Source organism: Pollicipes pollicipes, unplaced genomic scaffold (genome assembly GCF_011947565.3).
Source record: "Pollicipes pollicipes isolate AB1234 unplaced genomic scaffold, Ppol_2.1 Scaffold_3087;HRSCAF=3621_pilon_pilon_pilon, whole genome shotgun sequence".
In the NCBI taxonomy this organism is placed as follows: Eukaryota; Metazoa; Arthropoda; class Thecostraca; order Pollicipedomorpha; family Pollicipedidae; genus Pollicipes; species Pollicipes pollicipes.
This window is the reverse complement of record NW_023596225.1, coordinates 41,993,552-42,012,768: the sequence shown is the minus strand read 5'-3', so window position 1 is coordinate 42,012,768 and position 19,217 is coordinate 41,993,552. Positions and strand designations below refer to the sequence as shown.

General features: G+C 60.5%; 2 protein-coding genes across 2 annotated transcripts; both read right to left on the bottom strand.

Moving 5' to 3' along the window:
* Positions 1-4,537: 4,537 nt before the first annotated feature.
* On the bottom strand, positions 4,538-8,114 carry LOC119090190 (WSC domain-containing protein 1). The gene is made up of 6 exons (XM_037212979.1): positions 8,071-8,114; positions 7,735-7,809; positions 6,123-6,262; positions 5,737-5,903; positions 5,055-5,267; positions 4,538-4,852 (listed from the first exon to the last, which is right to left on the bottom strand). Exons 1-6 carry the CDS (start codon positions 8,112-8,114, stop codon positions 4,598-4,600), a joined length of 894 nt encoding a protein of 297 aa, XP_037068874.1. The 3' UTR covers positions 4,538-4,597.
* Positions 8,115-10,819: 2,705 nt separating this feature from the next.
* LOC119090702 (uncharacterized) lies at positions 10,820-15,484 on the bottom strand. Its single transcript, XM_037213553.1, has 5 exons — positions 15,139-15,484; positions 14,598-14,706; positions 12,620-12,769; positions 11,717-11,840; positions 10,820-11,304 (listed from the first exon to the last, which is right to left on the bottom strand). The coding sequence occupies exons 1-5, from the start codon at positions 15,397-15,399 to the stop codon at positions 11,286-11,288; spliced, it is 663 nt and encodes a 220-aa protein (XP_037069448.1). The 5' UTR covers positions 15,400-15,484; the 3' UTR covers positions 10,820-11,285.
* Positions 15,485-19,217: the final 3,733 nt, after the last annotated feature.

Sequence of the window (19,217 nt, the reverse complement as noted above, 5' to 3'; positions counted from 1 at the left end):
GGCGGCGGCGCGCTCCGCCTGCCAGGCGTGGCCGGCCGCCTGCCGCGCAGGCGCACCTCCCGCAGGTACGCCTGCAGGCGCGACAGCGGCGGCCGCGGCCGACGCCGCCTGCCGACTCGGCGTGAAGACCAGGCTGGCGGGCGGCGGGGGCCAGCGCGGCGGGCTCGGCGGCAGGGAAGAGGAGCCGGCCGCCGGCCACCACGCGCTGCCCGTGCGCCGGCGGCACTGCGGCCACCGACAGCAGCAACGCCCAGACCGTCACAGAGCAACGCGCTGAGTTAGGCGGCATGGCCACCGCGACAGGACCCAGCCGGATTTCTCGGCGATTCGGGGCGCCTCCACACGCAGACGGACGCCGCTGCTGGGCGCTCGCTGTCCGGTCGTCCGGCGCGGGTGGCGCTCGCACACGGGCTCGACGCTGACTGGCGACAGGCCGGGTCAGCGGCTCACCTCTGCCAAGTCCTCGCTCCGCCCGGAGAAACCGGCCGCCACGGCGGGGTCGGCGCGCCGCTGGCGCGTGGGCACGGCCCACGGACACTTTCTCCGGACGTAGCGGCCCGGCTTGGCACGGGGCGCCGCCCGATGATCCGAACCACGGCTCATAAAACACGGAGCGGGTTCATGGCGTGCAGAATCGGGAGATTTCTTTTCGGGACCGGGACCCCTTGCCAGCCGCCGTAATCGTTATGGTAAGCTATGCCTATACCCGTCCTCAACGCGTACCAACCGCTTTCAAAACGGAACCAAAATTTGAATAAACAACTGCAATTGGTAAAATTTGGGCGTGATTGACTGCAATGTTGGGTAGCTGAATCAGAGTAATCCAAGCATAACAAAGGAGGTGTGTTTTGACTGTGTAACATTACGCTGGAGTGTGTTTGCAGTTCATACTGCAATATGTGAAAAATGTTTTAACAGCCCAACCAGCGGGGGGTTCCCGTCCAGCGTAGCCATGGCATATGAATGGTCAACCAACCTTTTTCCATCGGACGCTGTGCCACGAATCATGTGACACTATGCTGACCGTACTTTGTTTACGCTCTATCTGCAGCAATGCCCCTAACAATATGTCTGCAGCAATGTCTCTAACAGACGCATGCCTATGCGTCTGTCTTTACACATAGTCAAAGAGGCAAGTGCAGTGCAGTGCAGCAAGTGCAGCAAAGTTCGCTGTTTGTGCGTGAGGAGAGACGCGACCTGGTTCATTGCAGCATACTGGGAAATGCGATGTGTCTATTAATTCTTGACTGCCGGGAACCCCGGCCTCCAATTCAGAAAAATCGGATGACTTTTCATCTGTGACCCCTCAGGGCTCGTGTAACCTTGCCCTTAACTAGATACGTGCAACGTGCAGGACACCTATTCGCCAACCTTCCTGACGTCGATTTCATTTGCATGCGTCATATGCATTGTGATGCCTTTCGTGCACCCTCAAGCATCCTCCCGATCTTTTGTATGCTTCCCGCCGCGTGTTAACATGTTGGCTCCAAACGACACACATCTCGGCCCACGACCTTTCGAGCACAATCCCCTGGTGTTACACGCTGCGCATGGCCATGGATCGGGACCTCCATCCAGCGGTGGACCGGCTCGCCGGAGCGGTGGGCACACAGCCGGGCGAGCCATTCCCGGCGGCGCGAGGGAGGCCAGCTCTCTCCCGACCCACGCGGCTCTACCCCGCTGATTACACAGATCACCTCAACGCCCCTCTCCGGCAGAGGCTGCACAGAACCCCAGCAATAATCCTTGAGGGAGCAAACTCGCAAACTGCGCAAACTCATACATGGACGGCGCACAAGTGCGCCCCAGATGCCACTGGGCAACCTGAGCTTACGGTCCCGCGGCATGTGTCTATTCCCTTACCACAGGCCCGGTCTCAAAAGCCTGATTCAACCCTTGCGCCACGAGAGGCGCCTCTGAAGCCCCGTCAGTTTTTTTCGGAAAAAAGTTGGGAACAATTTTGAGTGCGGTGCTAAACCTGGCGTTTTTTTACTTGCCGTTTCTTTAACATTTTGAGAAAATTTGAAGTTTTTAACAGACAGCTCACGGCCTTAAACCTTGGCTTGTGGTCATGTCCGTGACATGTTGCTTAGCAGTAACGAGTATTTTTTGCGGGAAATGCATACCAAAGAAGTTTCTCGGATTGCTCATCGCTCTGAATCGATGCGCAGCTATCGTTGTGGTGCATTTTACAAAGTCACTTCGTCCAGGGTAAAGCTAGGTCAAACTTTGACATTTATGTTCAAGCTTGACCGCTTGAAGGCCATACAGTTTAACCTTCAATAGATTGTGTCTTATGACTTGAGAAGGCCCTTCTAATCATTTTCTTCCCGGTACTGTGGTTTATTTAGTTCTGGATGTGACCGAACTGGTCAATGCAATGATCACCTTTACCCTTTTGACCTGACATGACCTACCACAGGTCCAATGTGTCGATATTTACTATTGACCATCTGATAGACGTTTCCAAGGGCTATTCAACACCGTTTCCTGCAGTGTCGCGGAGTGCTTACTTTTTTAGATAAAAGGAAGCGTCAGTTTGACCATTTTAACCTAGTTTTATTTGTGATTTTTGACTGTGACCTGTCATAGGTCACATTCATCGCTGGACAGGCACACCTGTATGATGCAGTGTGCGAGAAACTTTTCAACGCTGTTTTCTGCGTTGCTCTGGCTTGCTTGGCCTGTAGTTTGCTTGTAGGGGCTCTCCCTCGGAAGACGAAGACGGAACAGCTTCTGTAGGGCGAAGCCTAAGGTAGTGGGTTCGGGCCGCCGAAGGTGAGCAACGAAGGTGGAAGCACTACGTGACATGATGCTTTGCTACCATCGATGAGGAACTGGGTCACTGATTTCCGAAGCTACGTCAGCTGTGGTTTCAAGTACCTACGCCACCACTTAAAACGAGTCAGCGGACCTGTTTCCACACGCATGCGATTTCGCGGTAAGGCTGGCGGCATGACTCCACGCCACTCCACGGAACGCGAATACTTTCCTTTTTACCAGCAATGTGCCGTGCAATTCGGTCAACAGGGCATCGCCACCGCGAACCCAAGAGATGATCGATATCGAATTGGATATATATGGATGTAATTGCGCCATCCACATCCGATAAGCTTAAGATTGCCATCGGTATGGCGACATGGCACGGTCATAGCCGAGACGATGTTGCACGGTCGCCGTACGAAGTCGGGGGGGGGGGGAGGGGGGGGGGCTCACAGATGCACTTCAGCGGAGGCTTTCCCAACTCCCCACGCGGCCCGAGTCCCGTCCGACTGTCCTACACAGACCCTCGGCCCAGACTAGCAATCAGGATCGGTCCGGCTCAGAAATATCCCAACGTCGTGCCTTTCGGTGCCTCTCCTGCGCTCTCGCTCCCGAACAGGCGCATGATATTGCGCGCAAAGCACGATAACAGGAAAATATCCTATCAATATCAAGTGATATCTTTGACAATGGCCGACTTTGGTAAAGCGACGTGGACTTCGATACTTTAGTCAACAGAGAGGGCTGTGTTCACAACTGCATACAAAGCATGCTGCTGGCTGCCTCGCCAAACGCCGCCAAGCTCCAAGATTAGGCAATAAATGATGACGATGCCTGGTCTGTGGACTGCGCGGCTGGAACCGGGACCTCCGAAACGGTGGTCATCGTGGAACCTGTCTCAGCGGCCTACACATCATTTCACCGGACGACAACAGTGTTCGGCGATAGGGTACTTACGACAGGGGACACATCTAGGCCGTCAGCGTCCCGCCGAACCTTCCACAGGTCCCACCCTGTCATCCCTGGCGGGGCCCGGCTGGGACTGAGGTGAACCCAAGAGGTCCCAGGCGGCGGCCGATGCCGAGTGTTCAGCACGAGCAGCTGACGCCGAACGCGGGAGCCGACTGCTGGCCACGGCGTGGGTGACTGTCAGAACGCGGCGAAGGGGGCCGAAGCGAGGCTTCGTGACTGTCCTTCAGTGCCTCCTGCAGTTCGCTCCGCGTGATCTGAAGGTCCGTCGTTGTCCAGTTGTTTACCTCATTTGGAGCATAGGGACTTGCCCCCGCAATTCACTGCTGAGCCCCTCCGTTCATCCATGATAAACTCTGGTACTTTTATTGCACATAGCACATAGATAACAAGCCGGGATCGTCAACACTAGGCACAACCATCACACAGCGGTGGATCGCTACGTCACACCCGGCCTCATCAGTATAGCTTCGCTCCCGCTCGCGCGGAATTTCACAAGGTACGGAGCCGCGCGCCAGCCGTTAGACCAAACACCCCGCAATGGTTAAATGGTTCCACATTCGCAAGCGTGCCAGGCGGCGACCATTCGGGACCAGGTCCTGCCACCGCTGGACGTCAGTCTGCGACGTCGCTTGGATCAGCTACCGAGTGTGAGGTAGCCGTCCGCGCATCGTGTTTGGCGTCGCGAGCCGCCGTGAGCCAACAGCAGCACACTTGCCCCCACCCCCTCCCCTGTCTGTGGTCGACGGCATCCATCCCCAGGCGTGAGTCCATCAGCACGGCACCAGTCCGCCACGCGCCTGACTCGTAACGCTGCTCCGGTCAGTCAGTCATGCGGCGCCTGCCACAGGCCCAGCGTGGGCGCTCAGCCGAACGGAGGCCCCTTGCCGTAGCGGGGGTACTTGTGCAGCGGCAGCCGATGTCCGCGCTCCTGCAGCAGCTCTCCGACCTCGTCCACGTGTCGGTCGATCAGCTGGCGCAGGTCCGGGTTCTGGAAGGCTGGCTCGCCGAGCAGGTCGACCGGCCGTGGCGTCGTGGCGTTCAGGCAGCGCAGGCGCTCGGCGGGAGCCACCACCTCCAGGAAGTCGAGCACGCGCTGCAGGCCCGCGAGAGGTTCCTCCTGCCCGATGTCAGGGCAGGTCAAGGACTCTTCCGAGGGAAGGAGACCGACAGATGTAATCGAAATACTTAAGCTAAAATCCCAGTTTCATTGATGCCAGCTTGGACATAAAGGAGATGAAACCCTCCGAACTTTCCGGATGCAGTTTTTAGTGCACCCATAACATTGCGTCTCTGCCTGCTCGCGCCTCGTGGCAACTCACCTGAAGGTCCTCCAGATGTACGACGAGCAGCTGCTTCGCGATGTGCGTTGTCAGCTGCGTCTGGAACAGCCACTGCCGCATCTTGACCGAGACGAACTTCTCCCACTGGCTCCCGCGGAAATCCCGCTCGCCGGCGGCCTCTCCCACCGGCGAACCCTCGGCGCCCCGGCCCTCCAGCAGGACCCCGTACGGGTCCTGCACCAGTAGGACCGTCTGCCCCAGGCACGCGTTAGTACCAGGGCGACGGGCTCAACCACGCGCTAGTGAGAGGAACCTGTACGGGTCCTGCAACAGTAGGACCGTCTGCCCCAGGCATGCGTTAGTACCAGGGCGACGGGCTCAACCACGCGCTAGTGACAGGGCGACGGACTTAATCACGCGTTATTACCAGGGCGACGGGCTCAACCGTGCGTTGGTAGCAGGACGACGGGCTCGGCGACAGCGTGGCACGCTGCGAGTTGGGGTAGTGGCTGCTCAGAGGGGCGGTGTCTCGTAGGCTATCCACGGCGGTCGACAGGCACCAGCCACGAACAGCGCCAACACTTTCAAAGGCAGACAGTATCACTGCCCACACTCACCATGATCTAACATTGCGTTACGACGGGCGAGCTTCACACGTCTCACTATAAACCAGAGGTAGCGGGTTGCAGCGCATTTGGGGACAGGTCCAGCAGCCGGTTACCTTGGACGGCTTACGGTGACTGGCAGAGCCGGTGCGCTTGGTGACCTGTTCGGGCGCGGCCAACGGCAGCTCGGCCTGCGGGCCGGCCGGCTCGATGTGCGGCCCCCGGACGTTCTCCTGCACCAGCGTGCTGCCGTCCGTGTCACGCAACAGCTGGCCGTACAGACCTGCCGCGGAGAGACGCGTCCGGTGCATACAACTAGCGGCTGCGTGAGCAGAGCCGTCCTGGTACGGTGCGACGAAAAGAAAATAGGAGGCACGTTGTGATGTAGCATACGAAGTTATCAACTGACCGCGTCTGGTATCAGGCGGTTTTCCACCGAAGCCCGGCAGCGGGTTTTGCGTGCTTGAATTTTGTTAAGATCCCGAGCTCTACTTCCCCTCACGCAGCGGGAATCCCAGTGGCAGTGGGTAGAGGCAGCGCTGGGTGGTATTACCCTGGTTGAACAGCTGCGGGTTGAACCGACCGCCTCCGGTGAACACGCCCGTGGCGCCCTCTAGAAGGTGGCGCAGCCAGGTGGCGCCACTCCCGGGGAGGGTGACAAGGGCGACCGGTGGCAGCTGGCCTGCACGAGCGAACCTGTCCGCAGAGGAGCTCGTTTGGAGGCACGCACCGGCGGCAACCCTCAACCCGGGAGATTACCTCGGCAAAAGTTACGTGCATTACGCGAAACTAGGAACTTACGCGGTTCAAAACTGTGTAGAGCGAGCATACAAGTTGGGAGCATGACCACTAGATCTCTCTGTTCTCAAGGCAGTGGTCAAAAGAACACGTCGGTCGGAATACTGGCTTAACATCCATGAGTTCATGCAACGCAAATTCAAAAAGCGTGGTTCGTACTTTTGTTTTATGAGACTAGGCCATCATCACAGCCTTGGCAGTCCTGTTAATACAGTGGACGTTGATTGGAAAGGGTCATGCTACAGCACCAACGCATAATCAAGCCTTCGGTGGGGCAAAGTAATCATCACAAGTCTCTGAGGAATGAATAAGTCTGGGATTGCGACCTTCCTACGTCGACTTTTTCGAAGCGACCATGACGTTCGCAAAACCGGTAAACCTTGTGTAGACGGATCGCTGGGGTGGTGCTCAGCGTTCAGCACCCAGTGTCCTCTTGGGACCCCTGAAACCTGCGCAGGCGACACTGGAACGACCCACGAGGCCCTACGCTGGCTGGGTGAGTCAGTCTGGGAAGCGAGTAGCCCGGGGTGAACGAGCCGGCGATGCCCCGCACTACGGTGGGTCCCCGCTGCAGAACAGCCACAGTTCCTCTGGCTGGTGCCGAGTTCAGTGATAGCATGCACACGTTTCGGGTAGCGGTCGTGGGTCGCGTCCACGTGGAGTGGATCCTCAGTCCGATGGCCGCGTTCACAGGACACGTGTGGACAGCGCCGCTGGGCTGTGCAATGCGTTCGCAAAGTACAGAACGGTGCACTGACGTTAAGGAAGCGTGGACAATCGTTTACGGAGTGCAATTGTGAAACGCATTTAGTTGCTAATGATTTTCTAAGGCGTCTGCTTTATGAACTATTTGATTCCAAGCTCCATAAGAATCCAGCCAAGCTCGTCTCGGTTGGGTATAAACACCAGGCTTAACCCCATGCGTCCGGTTTTATGAGCCGATTGTCACTGCGTGTGGATAAGGCAACCCAAGTGTCATGTCACGTGGAATGTAAATCTTGCGAACATGCCGTCAAACCGGTCGAGCACTTACGCTGAAAAATGCGGGGCTTTTTACGAGGTATTGAATTGCTAGATATCAGATAGTAATGAAGTCATCCGACTTGAAAGTCATAATTTTCGCATTAATCTGGTCATTCAGGTCGTCGGATGCCGTACGCCTCTTGCAACAGGTGCATGACGTATGACATTTATCACCGAACCAGTAACCTCTACACAGTATCTGTTAGCTGCTGCCGCACCCAACGCCCATCTTACCTGACCACGTGGCGTGCGCAGTCGTCGCGGTCGGGCCAGCGCACGTGCGCCCATCTTACCTGACCACGTGGCGTGCGCAGTCGTCGCGGTCGGGCCAGCGCACGTGCGCCCACGCGCTGGTGTTGAAGCGGAGCCTGCGGCCGCGGTGCGTGACGCGCGGCTCGGGCGGCGCGACGGCGTCGCGGCGCGCCAGCCAGGCGCCGTACGTGAGCCGCGGAGTGACCAGCACAGGCGTGTGCCGCGCGCGGCCCGTCAGCAGCAGCAGCGCCGTCACCACCAGGAAGAGCAGCGCCGCCAGGCGCACCGCCCGGCCGGCGGTCAGGCTGAAGAGGTCCTGCTCCGGCGACGGTGCCGACGCCGGCGCGCGGCCGCCGCCGCTCCGGGGAGCCCCGCGCGGTCGCTTGCGCAGCAACGGGGCGATCGCCGCCAGCTTCAGCATGGTCCAGCGGGTCTGCTGGGTCGCCGGTGGCCGCGGCTGGCCGGTGACGGGCCGTCCCGGTCGAGGTCTGACCTTCCTCTATTGGCGCCGGCGGACTGACTCACGGTGGCCCGGCTCGGGCTGCGCTGTCGGCGCTGACCGGCGTCGGGGGTCACCACGCTGGTGGTGTTCTGGACGACCTGCCGCGAGGGTGTCCACCGGCCGCGTCCTGGCTTGACCCGTCGACCGTCCCCACCGCCGCCTCGTCCACGGCCAGCCGGGTCGGCGTGTGTCGCGGCCGTAACCAGGCCGCCGCACCGTCGAGTATCGACCGGCGGTGTGGAGGGGTCGGCGGCGGCCGGAGGGGCACAGCGGCGACACGGGCCCGCCGTCACTGACCTACACGGCGGCGTCACAGACCGGCACAGCGGCGGCACGGGCCCGCCGGCATTGACCTACACGGCGGCGTCACAGACCGGCACAGCGGCGGCACGGGCCCGCCGTCACTGACCTACGCGGCGGCGTCACAGACCGGCACAGCGGTGCTGCGGGGGGAGCGTCTGGGCCTGTCTCGTCACCGACAGACAAAACGGTTTACCCTTGGACAGAGATGCATGCTTGTACACGCACTGTGTTGGAGCGCTCATGTGCCACCCAGGTTTCAAGAAAGCTCTTCATTTCAGATGACGATGCAGGCTTATGACATGATGACATACTTAGCAGAATGGTACAGTTCCGGACTTGGTTCGCTAGGTTGGGTCGAATAATTTTGCGCTTAATTTAATTCGGATATTTTAGTGACACCCCGGATGTTATATTTCCACATGCATCGCATAAACCAATCCGCTGATTTGTTGGGAGCCATGGCCTAGCCGTGTGCCGAGTTTGAGCAGAATCAAAGCGATGGTGCCCGAGCCGCCTATACTGACGGTCGTTTGATCTCAAGCGTGTTGCTTGGCATCATAATTTTTTGGTTATTTATCGCACATGCAGCAACAAAGGGAATTAACGTCACTAAGCCTGGCGGAAATGGGGTGTCGATAAACACTGACGGACGACAGGATTACCGCTGGGGACCACCTGTTCTGATGAGCATAATTGCCTAACCTTTACTGTCATGTATTATCGTGTCATTCATTCTCGCCTCCAGGCGCCATCTTGTTTGGCAGACGTGGATTGGACACGGCAAGGAGACGACGGGAGAGGAAAATGCGTTGGCGCAACGCTGAGCAAATTTGGCGGAGGAATTCCTCCTAGCACTGGCACCCATAACTTACCGAGAAACCTCAGTTTCTGGTGTTACCGCACATATATTTTTGGCTGACCAAAGGGACTTATTAACTTTGGCACTTATATTGTTAACCCTGGCACTTATTCCCTTCTGAGCCTGACATGGATCTGGATCCACCGTTCACACAGCAACTCATGACGTGGTGGGCGCGCCTCCTTGTGTTTCTGACTTCTCCGAGAGCTAGACTGCAGACACTTGATCGCAAAAATGAGTCACAACACGATGCAAGCGGATGGAGATTTGACCACAACGCGGAGACGCTCCACGATGCGACGGACCGTGCAGCAATCACGACGTGGGCGTTTCGTCAGAAATGGGCGCTCGTTTGCAAAAGCTGAGGCCTGTCCATCTGAGATGGCTGAGGACCGTAAACAGCTCTGCTGGGGTCAGCACAAAGCGTGACCCGACGGCGGGACAAGCGCTGGCATGCCCCAGCATAATCCCACCGTGGCGCGTGGCGATCCGCTCTGGCGCGGGCGTGTCTGCTGGTCACACACTCCCCTTCCCCCGCCCGACCCGTCCACATGGCCGGCATACAGTGTGTACCATTCGGGTGATGCTTCTTCCGATGCGGCTGATGCCGGAGGCCTCACGCACAGTGCCGCGTCCCTGCGAGCTTCAGTACACCGGCAAGTCACGGCGGCCTCGTGCGTCAGGGTCAAGTCAGGGTCAGGGTCAGGGTCAGGCGTCAAGTGACCCGTGATGGCCTGCGGCAGGCCCGCGTCCAGTGGACATCGCATGCTTTCTCGGCGTCCAGTGGACATCGCGCGCTTTCTCGGCGTCCAGTGGACATCGCGTGCTTTCTCGGCGTGTGTTAGAGATCAGACTCCGGGCATCGGTTTGAACTCATCTAGAATGACTGCTGCCATTATGAAGGCAAGGCCAGTGCCACAGTCATCACCCAACGTTTAGGTGGCAATATGATGTCGTTTTTCTTGTGAATGACAGACTTTATAAGCTGGCAAATCTTGAAGTTGCTTCAAATATTTCAATTTGCGTTCATTCTGCACGGATGGCGTCAGCGTTACATTTTGAAGTCTTTGATTAATGTGAACTGAATGCGTTTTCGAAGCACAGTCCACTTTTTTTATTGAACCTTGCTCCAAATGTATTGATGTCGTTGACTCCTGTGTTCTGACTGTTCTGAAGAGGGCGTTCGTCTAAAATGCTGGCGCTATATATATATATATATATATATATATATATATATATATATATATATATATATATATATGTATGTATATATGTGTGTGTGTGTGTGTGTGTACATACATATATCTATATAACTTAACTTAACCAGCTAGGTCCGACCTCCGCCTGGATAGGGGCCGCGTGGTGACCCCCAGCATGCCCCCGACCTGACTGGTACCGGCACGTCACTCGACACTGACGCTCGCACGCCCACCGGCCTTCTCCAACAGGCAAGACACAGCCAGCAATTTAATAATTATATTATTTAATAAAGATCACGGAGTCCGCTGTGGCTGCAGGCCAGTCTCGCCAGCGCGGGGCACCCGGCTGTCTTTTGTCCAGCGGCCGTCTCTGCCTCGCCCGAGCCGTCGCAACGCGGCACGGCCCCTCTCGTCACTCTCGGAGCGCGGGACGGCCCTCTCGTCACTCTCGGAGCGCCACCTCTCTTGTCACTGCCGGCGCGGGCGCGGCGCCCCACCGGCGCCCGTATCACACAAACGCACGGGCGCTATATCACAGTCGCCGGCCGGCCGGCCGCGGCCGCCCCGGGGGTTCCGGCGCCGGCGCGCGCGTGGCGGCGCCCGGCTAAGGGCTAGGGTTAGTCTCGGGACAGACACCGGGTTAGGCGCCGGCGGCGCGGCGCAGTGTTAGTCTCGCTCGGCGCCGGGTCCGTCTTCGGGTCGGGCTGCGCTGACGGATCCGGATACCGGTCACAGCACGCGGCGAGCCCTGGAAACAATGAGGCGAGCTTGAGACACGGGAGACACAGGAGACACAGGGGACAAAGGAGCACAAGCTAGAGACACACGAGTCACAGGAGACAAGCTGGAGACACACAAGTCACAGGCGACAAGGTAGGGACACACGAGTCAAGGAGACGAGCTACAGACGGAGGACATACAGGAGACGAACTAGAGTTACAGTAGGCTCAGGGCACGAGCTGGAGACGCACGAGTCACGGGAGTGCAAGCTAGAAACACAAAAGTCTGTTGGGGCGACGCAAACATTGTGAATCAATCTGTGCGCATATTTTTCGTTACGGGGTAGGGCTCCCAGCAGTTCGATTGGAGCGGAACACACCTTCATGCGTTGCAAATTTACCTGTGCAAGCACGTGCAAACATTTGCGTATTGCAACTTACGTCATGGTCGAGGCAACCACCGCAGCGCCAATCAAGGTCGGCGAGCTCTCGACGTAGCCGCGGTGTGCTTTGGGCTTTTGGCTGTGGATCTGGTGCTTTTCATGCGTGGGTCTGAACGCACCACCTGGAACACAGTTCAAATAATGACACGGAAAGAGTGTCAAACCGTGTCTGGGGAGAGGTGCCAGCGCCTTGCGATCCCGTGGAGATGGGGTCCACGGGTGTAACTCCGCCTCTGATACTGGGGGTGGGGGCGACTCCGGGTGGGAGGGCTCACACTGGGATCTGGAGATGACGGCCTGCCACGAAAATGACATTTTGTGTGAGAAAACATAAAATTGTGCTCTCTGCGATCAAAATTGGAGGGGACAAGATCCCAGTTTCGGAAAAATTGGGTAGCATATTCCCAGTCCCGCAGTGATATCATTCATGATGGTGTACATTAGGCCCAAGGCACACACTTGAGCTGCACGTCGGGTCGACTTCGTGGTGTCCTGTCGGGCATGGCGGAGTGATGACAAATGATCCATCCGACTCACATTGATTTGCTTTAACTGAACACACTGTGCACGTGAATGCATACGTGAATGTACTGAAGCCAAGCCCAGCCAGGCACACATTTCATTAATAAAATTTGAATACACTTGACGAATAACTCTGCAACATGACCATTGGCTTGGAAAAGCACGACAGAAATATCATATTTGCTGACTCGCTGGGCCCAATGCCTTATGACACGTGGCATGACGTCACTTCAGCGCACAATGCTCCTCCCACGTGACCAGCGGGCTGGTTACAGCATGCTGCCATCCTTCAACAAAGCGTGTTCACGCCTCCCATTGCAGTGGACGCCTGACGTGAAGCGCAGGTCACCGCGCACTGCGGCTGCCGTCCTGCACTGACCGCTGATGACCTCCGTGGTGGTGATGACCCGCTTGGCGCCCTCCTTGCCGCGCTTCCCGCGGTCGCCAGTGGTCGTGACCTGGGTGGTCACCCGCTTCTGCCCGCCCGTCGAGGCCATCGTCCGCCGCACCAGCTCCGACGATGTCACCCCTGGCGGCGGAAAACGGAACCGCTGTTGGCCGGCGCACAGAAAATGGAGCACCAGCGTCTTGGCTAATGTGTGTCAGGGGCCAGAGAAGTGTTGACAGCAATGACCAGAAACGCGCCGGGTAATACCTAGCACCAGGAATGCATTGATGTAGGGATATGCTCCACTGATCGGTGAACACACTTTCCGTTTCTACGCGGTGCACAATAGGCACGGCCGACTCCAGGAGTTCCACAAAGTGAGTTCGAGGGGCTGAGCTGCGAAAAATGACCGAACCTCACAAAAACAAAAACAAACAGGTTTCTCCCCAGCTTTGACTCGCTTTCTTTACAAAGTTGGGGGGGGACTGGAGCACAAGTTGGGGGGAGGGGGGCTGGCTGAAGTCATCCCCCCCTGTCTCCAATTGGATAGGAAGCTACACCCCTGGCCGACTTTAACATCAAGTACTACTGCAGCTGATCTCCTAAAGAAGGATCTATTGTCGCAGCACATGAAGCCATCTGCAAGGCTTTGAACAAACATTAGTCACATGGAGTCTTTACAGGCCAATCAGCGGAAACTAGCCAACAAAGACGGCTTTGTTCCAGCACCAGAAGTTAGTCACCCAACGACATGGTGGAAAGCTCATGGCAAGCCTTACCGTTGCGCCTCTCTGCCAGCGGAGCACCGCTCACCCCACCCGTCCTCGTGCGCACTTCGGAGATGACCAGTGGCGCGTTTGTTTTCAGCTTTTGCCGCACCACCGTGCGTGTGGTGCGCACCTCTGGCCTCTTGGTCTGCTCCGCCCGCCGCTCGTGCGAGCCTGTCTTCGTGACGGTGGCGTGGGTGCGGCGCGTTTGCGCCGCCGCCGGCGCTTCGCCGTCCGCCGGCTGCCGCTTCTGTCGTTTCGCTTCGGGGCTGGTCGGAGGCAGCGACTTCTGCTCGGCGAGGCGTGTGCGCCGGGTCTCGCCGTGGTGCGTGGCCGCCGGTCGGGCCGCGTGACCGCGAGCGGGCTCCTCGGCAGCGCCGGTCCTCGTCGTCACCGTCCTCCGCGTTGCGTGGGAGGCGGAGCGCGGCGTCGTGCGCGGCGAGGAGGGCACGCTGCCCGACGTCAGCAGCTTCTCGAGCGCCGACTCGACACGCAGTCCGATCGACTCTCCAAGCGACCTTGGCTCGGGCTGGCGCGCTCGTGCCGGCTCCAGGGAGCGGGTGCGCGCCGGGCCGGCGCCGGCGGCCGGCGGGACGGCGCCGCGCCGCTCCGGCCGCTGCTGGCGGCCCGGGCGCTCGTCGGCCCGCCGCCGCTGCTCGGGCGTGGCGCGTGGCTCCGGAGCGCGCGACGGCTGCTGCTCGAGACGCTCCGGCGCCGCGCGGTCGGCCGCCGGCTCGCCCGGCGGCCGACGGACGGGCGACGGCGAGGCCTGCCGCCGCCGCGGCGCTGAGGCGGCGACGGTGGCGCCCTCACCCCGCGCCCCGTCTCCGCTAGTCGGCGCCACCGTCGGCGCATCTGTGGACACGGCCGATGCTGACAGCCAACCGCCTCCGCAAGCCGACGCGGCTCGGTGTGAGCTTGTGTAGCGCGCGAGTGCTCCCAGGAATGGTTTGATAAAACAAAATACAGCGGCATACAACGTGCCGTGAATGTCCTTTTCATGACCTGTGGTATCCATGCGGGACCTTTCCTGGAAGCATGGTTTACAGGGACGCTCCGCCAAGCTTGCCGCAGCCCAAAACCCAACCGACACCGAATATTCACAAGCGGCATCATCTCCCACGCTCCAAGGTGAGATTGGACGCATAACCGTTGTCGTCCGCTACCGCATCGTCAGTAGGCAGATATTTCCGAGAGCTTACCTGGGCTGGGGTGATACACCCTTCTGATAATGACCGGCGCTCTCTGGGTGGCGCCAGCAATGTCTGCCACTGCTGTACTTGAGATCTCACTCCTTAGCCCATTCATCTCCTGGAATCCAGCGGCGGCCTTGGTGAACATGCTTCAGCGCCCCAGATGGCACTCTCGGGGATTTACACAAGGAAACGGAACGTTACGTCGTTTGAAAATGTCGGTTTCAAGAACGCTACATTCCCGGACGACGTATCTTTTACAAGTCAAAATCTGGCAAGAGGTGGCAAACATTCATACCGGCAGGTGGTATGAAGGCTGTGTTGACATGATGTTGACCTTGCGCATTTCATTCATGTTGGTGTTCCCGAGCAGTCTTCAAGCATTAAAGCAGAGGTCACAACGGTCCACCCCATCTGAACGTCTGTAATGGCCCATAAAACACGCCATCACATGGCTGCCATGACGTTTTCATTGCACTGTTCACGGTGATCGAACACGAAAGGCGACTTGCCTCGACTGGCGCGGCTAGCGCTGCCCTATCCTGCTCACCTGGTGCGGAAGCCGCTGGGCGGCGCTGCGGTCGCGGGACTCCTCCGGCAGGGGCGAGCGCCGTGGCGAGCCTTCCCTCCGCACTTCCAGCTGGCGGACCACCTCTGGCGGCGGCGAGTGCCTCGGCACGCTCTCCCACTGCTCGTCCACCTGTCGGATGGTCTCCGACGGGGCGGAGGGCCCGGAGGGCTCCTCCCACTCCACCTTGCGGGCCGCTTCCGCCGGCGAGGCAGAGGTGCGCGGCGAGCCCTCCCACTGCATCTCCCCCTGACGCGCGGCCTCCGGCGGGCCGGCGGGCCGCAGCGGCTGCCGCAGCTCCACCTCCACCTCCTGCACCAGCACGGCGGTGGGCCGCTCGAGCCCCGGCCCCGGCTGCGCCATCTCAGACACGAGCCGCGAGGCCGTCGGCCGGACCGCCGAGTCGGGCCACCCGGCGTCCGCGCGGGCCACCTCCGGCGCGGGCGATCCGCGCTCCTGGCGGCGCAGGTCGGCCACCCCGCGCAGGATGTCGCTGACGGCCGGGCCGGCGCGGCTGGACGCCCCTGCAGAGGTCGAGTCAGGTCAGGTAGGGTCAGGGCAGGCTGGGTCAGACCATACAGGGTCGCGTGACACGGAATCGGATCACATAGAGAGGCAGCGTGCGTAACTAAGCCCATAGGCGGACGACCGTGCCCGACATAGGGGGGAGGGGTAATACCGACTTGGAAGTCGATTATCTCCGTGCGTCATAGTGGGCTTAAAGCTTAATATTCCCAGAAGTGTGTAAGCGTCGGTGGGGGGGGGGGGGGAGGGGGCATGGCCCTCCCGGTCCTTGCTCGTACAGCTATGACTGATAACCACAAAGATCATTCAGCGCGGTCGGCTCTCCAGGAAGGTCACACATCAAATCAATCTGGGCCAAAGAGCTCTACCCAGCCCTGAGAGAGTCGGACATGTTCACGCAGAGGCTGGACAGAACAAGTCACTTAACACGGTATGCCGTCACCCTGGGTCAGGTCAAACCGGATGATGTGTGACGGGGCCAGGTCAACCGAACCACATTTCGCGGCGTCAGGGCAAGCCGTGTGAAACCATTCACATTCAGGGCACGCTGAATCACTTCACGTGATGAAGACTTCGCTCATTCGCCTCATAGTGATAACCAAAAGGACCCAGACACATACAGTTGAGGGCGGTGGATTCCTTGCGCACATCAATCCGCATATTAGCTGTTAAGATTTGAAAGAGAAGTGATCTTAACATCAACAATGCGCTTGGTAGTGAACTCCCGCCACGAATGGGCAAACAACAGCTGCGGCGGGGTATATTTACGCAGCACACGACCGCGGCGAGCACACACCGCTTAATGGATAAAGGGTATTTACAGTCTGGATTTAACGATAAATGGTACCATCGGCATCACCTACCGCATCTGTGGGGCTTATTTGAGCGTGAGGCGCTTGACCTAGATAGTCAGCCGTGTTAGCTCTCCGTAACACGCCGCTCCATGGCCTTGCGTTCGGAAGCGCACCGGCCGTGAGGCCGTGATCTCTAGAGACAGCGTGGCATGTCCGACATCGGGATTACTACCTACCAGGCTGGGGATCCCATGCTGTTTCGAATGGGCGCCACGGCATGCTCGGCTGTGGCGTGAAAAAAATGAGGAGCGGCGTGGTATCGCGATCTGTAGCCTATTCGCACAAAGTTAGCCAATTGGCGCCAATCCGCCGCCATATTTATCCTCGTAGTCGGCTTGCAGCATAGTGAGGGTATTTTTGATCTCGTGAAGTCGGAGAGTTGCAACATAGGTCATCACGTACGAGCGGTCCACTTGTTTTTTAGGAAGGCCGTGCCCTCCTTGACGTATTCTGGGTGTCACCCCGGAAAGTGAACGTGTTCTTGATCTAGTGAAGCTCGAACGTCATATCAGCGAGCCATCACCTGTGCGGTCTTATCGGAAAGAGGCGTTGCGGGTCAGGGAACCGCTTACGTATTCCCGACGTCCGCCCAATAGAATGACGACATCTTGGCGGGCGCCCCGATCGACTCGCCAGATCAAGGAGCGGCAGACTGATCAGATGCCTCTCGACGCCGCATCAACGGCCGTTGCGCGGCCAGTGACCGTGGCCGAGGCGTCACGCGTCGCGAGGATCGACCCGGGGGCCACCGATCCGCTCGGTACTAATGACCGACGCGTGCTGGTTAGAGCTCTATCCTTGGAAACCGAGACGCACGTAGCACCTGGGAACCTCGGCGGCCGTGACCGCATCGGCCATGAGTGATGAACGCCGGGTGAATTATCGCTCGCTGGTGCCCGCGATGACAGCCGCGCTGCCGCGGTCCGCGCGAGCGCGCGGCGCCCACTCCGCCGGCGGCCCCCAGCTGCGGCCGTTGGCGGCGGCGGCGGCTGGCCGGGCGGCGGGTCAGCCGGCGGGACCGGACCGCCCACGGACCGGCCGGCGCTGGCCTTGGCTGACAGGTGGTACTGGGCCGGCGGCCGCGGCCGGCCGCGCTGTGCAAAAGCCGACCGGCCCGGCCGGACCCCCGCCGGCCGGATTGCGCCAGTCGGTGACGTCGGCGACGCCCGAGTCGGGCGCCCCGGCGCGCGGGCGCACGCAATTGAGATGCGACGGGGCGCCGCGGCGGAGGGACTGCGCGCGCGGGTGCCGATTTTGCAGGCGCCGCGGCGGGAGAGAGCGTGCCGGCGCCCGGCACGGACCGCATGATCTATACACGCGGCACGCGCGCGGCCGCAGCCGGCCGCAGCGCGGCCACCGGGGCAACGCGGCCTTGAGCGACGGCGCCTCACGTGGGCAGTAAGTAACGGTTGCGGGCGCGGGACGGGCGGCCCAGCGGCCGTGACGGCTCGGCTCACCTGCGGAGGCGGCCGGCGGGGGGCTGGCCGGCCGACGGCGCTGCTCGGCAGCCGAGTCCGGCCAGCGCATCCAGGCCGGCGACGAGACGGAGCGCGCCTGCGGAGAGCCGGGCGGCGTGCGGAGCTCGGAGCGCCAGCGCGGGCTGGCGGCGGGGCCCGGCCGCAGCGGCGCCGCCGCCAGCCGCCGGTACCAGGGGCGCGCAGAGGCCGCCTCCTCCTCGTCATCCTCGCTGCGCTCCCCCACCGACTGGCGCTCCGGCTCTGGGGTTCCCGGGACGTCGGGCAGCTTTGTGTTGACCTGGGCTCGCCGCACCAGGTCGGGCGGCGGCGAGCCGGCCGACGTCACGCTCGGCGAGCGCGACCAGCGCACCTCACCGTGCGTCACGCCGCGCCAGTTATCGTCGCCGTTCTGCGCGCGACCGCGCCAGCTTTCCACGCTGGACGAGCGCGAGCGACGCCCGGCGGCGGCGGCGGCGGCGGCGGCGGCGGGTTCGCCCATCGCCTCGTCGTCGTCGAAAATCTCCTCGATGACCAGGCCCGAGTGGTTGGAGCTGGCGTCGTCGTCGCCCAGCTCAGTGATGACCAGACTCGGGCTGGTGTCGCGCTCGATCCGGATCGCGTGGATCGTCTCCACCACCGGTCGGCGCGGCGCCGAGTCGGCCGGCGCCGGCCGCGCGCCCTCGCGGGAGGCGCGCTCGCCAAACCCGCTGCCGAACGCACTGCCGAGATCACTGCCGAACCCGCCGCCCAGCCGGCTGCCGAACGTGCTCCCGAACCCACTGAACGCGCCGAAGCTGTTGCGCAGCCGGTCCTGCAGCAGGTCGATCTCGCTGCGGATCTCACGCTTCTTCTGCTCCAAGTCCTGCCAGTTGACGTTGTTGCGGCCGCGGCGCTGCTCGGCGCTGCGCACCCACTCAGGCCGCTCGTCCTCCAGGCTCTGCAGCAGGTTCGGTGCGCTCGTCTTCTTGAGGATACTCTTGAGCGGCCGGGCGCCGCCCAGGTCGAACTCGTCGAAGCGGCGCCGCATCTCGGGCGGGTGCGACGCGAGCGGCTCGCCTCGCTCGTCGAGGCGCTCCAGCCTCGCGGCGGGCGCCGGCGAGTCGCCGCGAGCCGCGCTGGCCGCCGGGTCACGCTCCCGCTCGCCGCGGCCGCCCTGCAGGCTGATGGTGACCGAGGTGCTCGTGCGGTCGACCGGCCGCGGCGCGCCGTTCAGGTAGACTCCGGT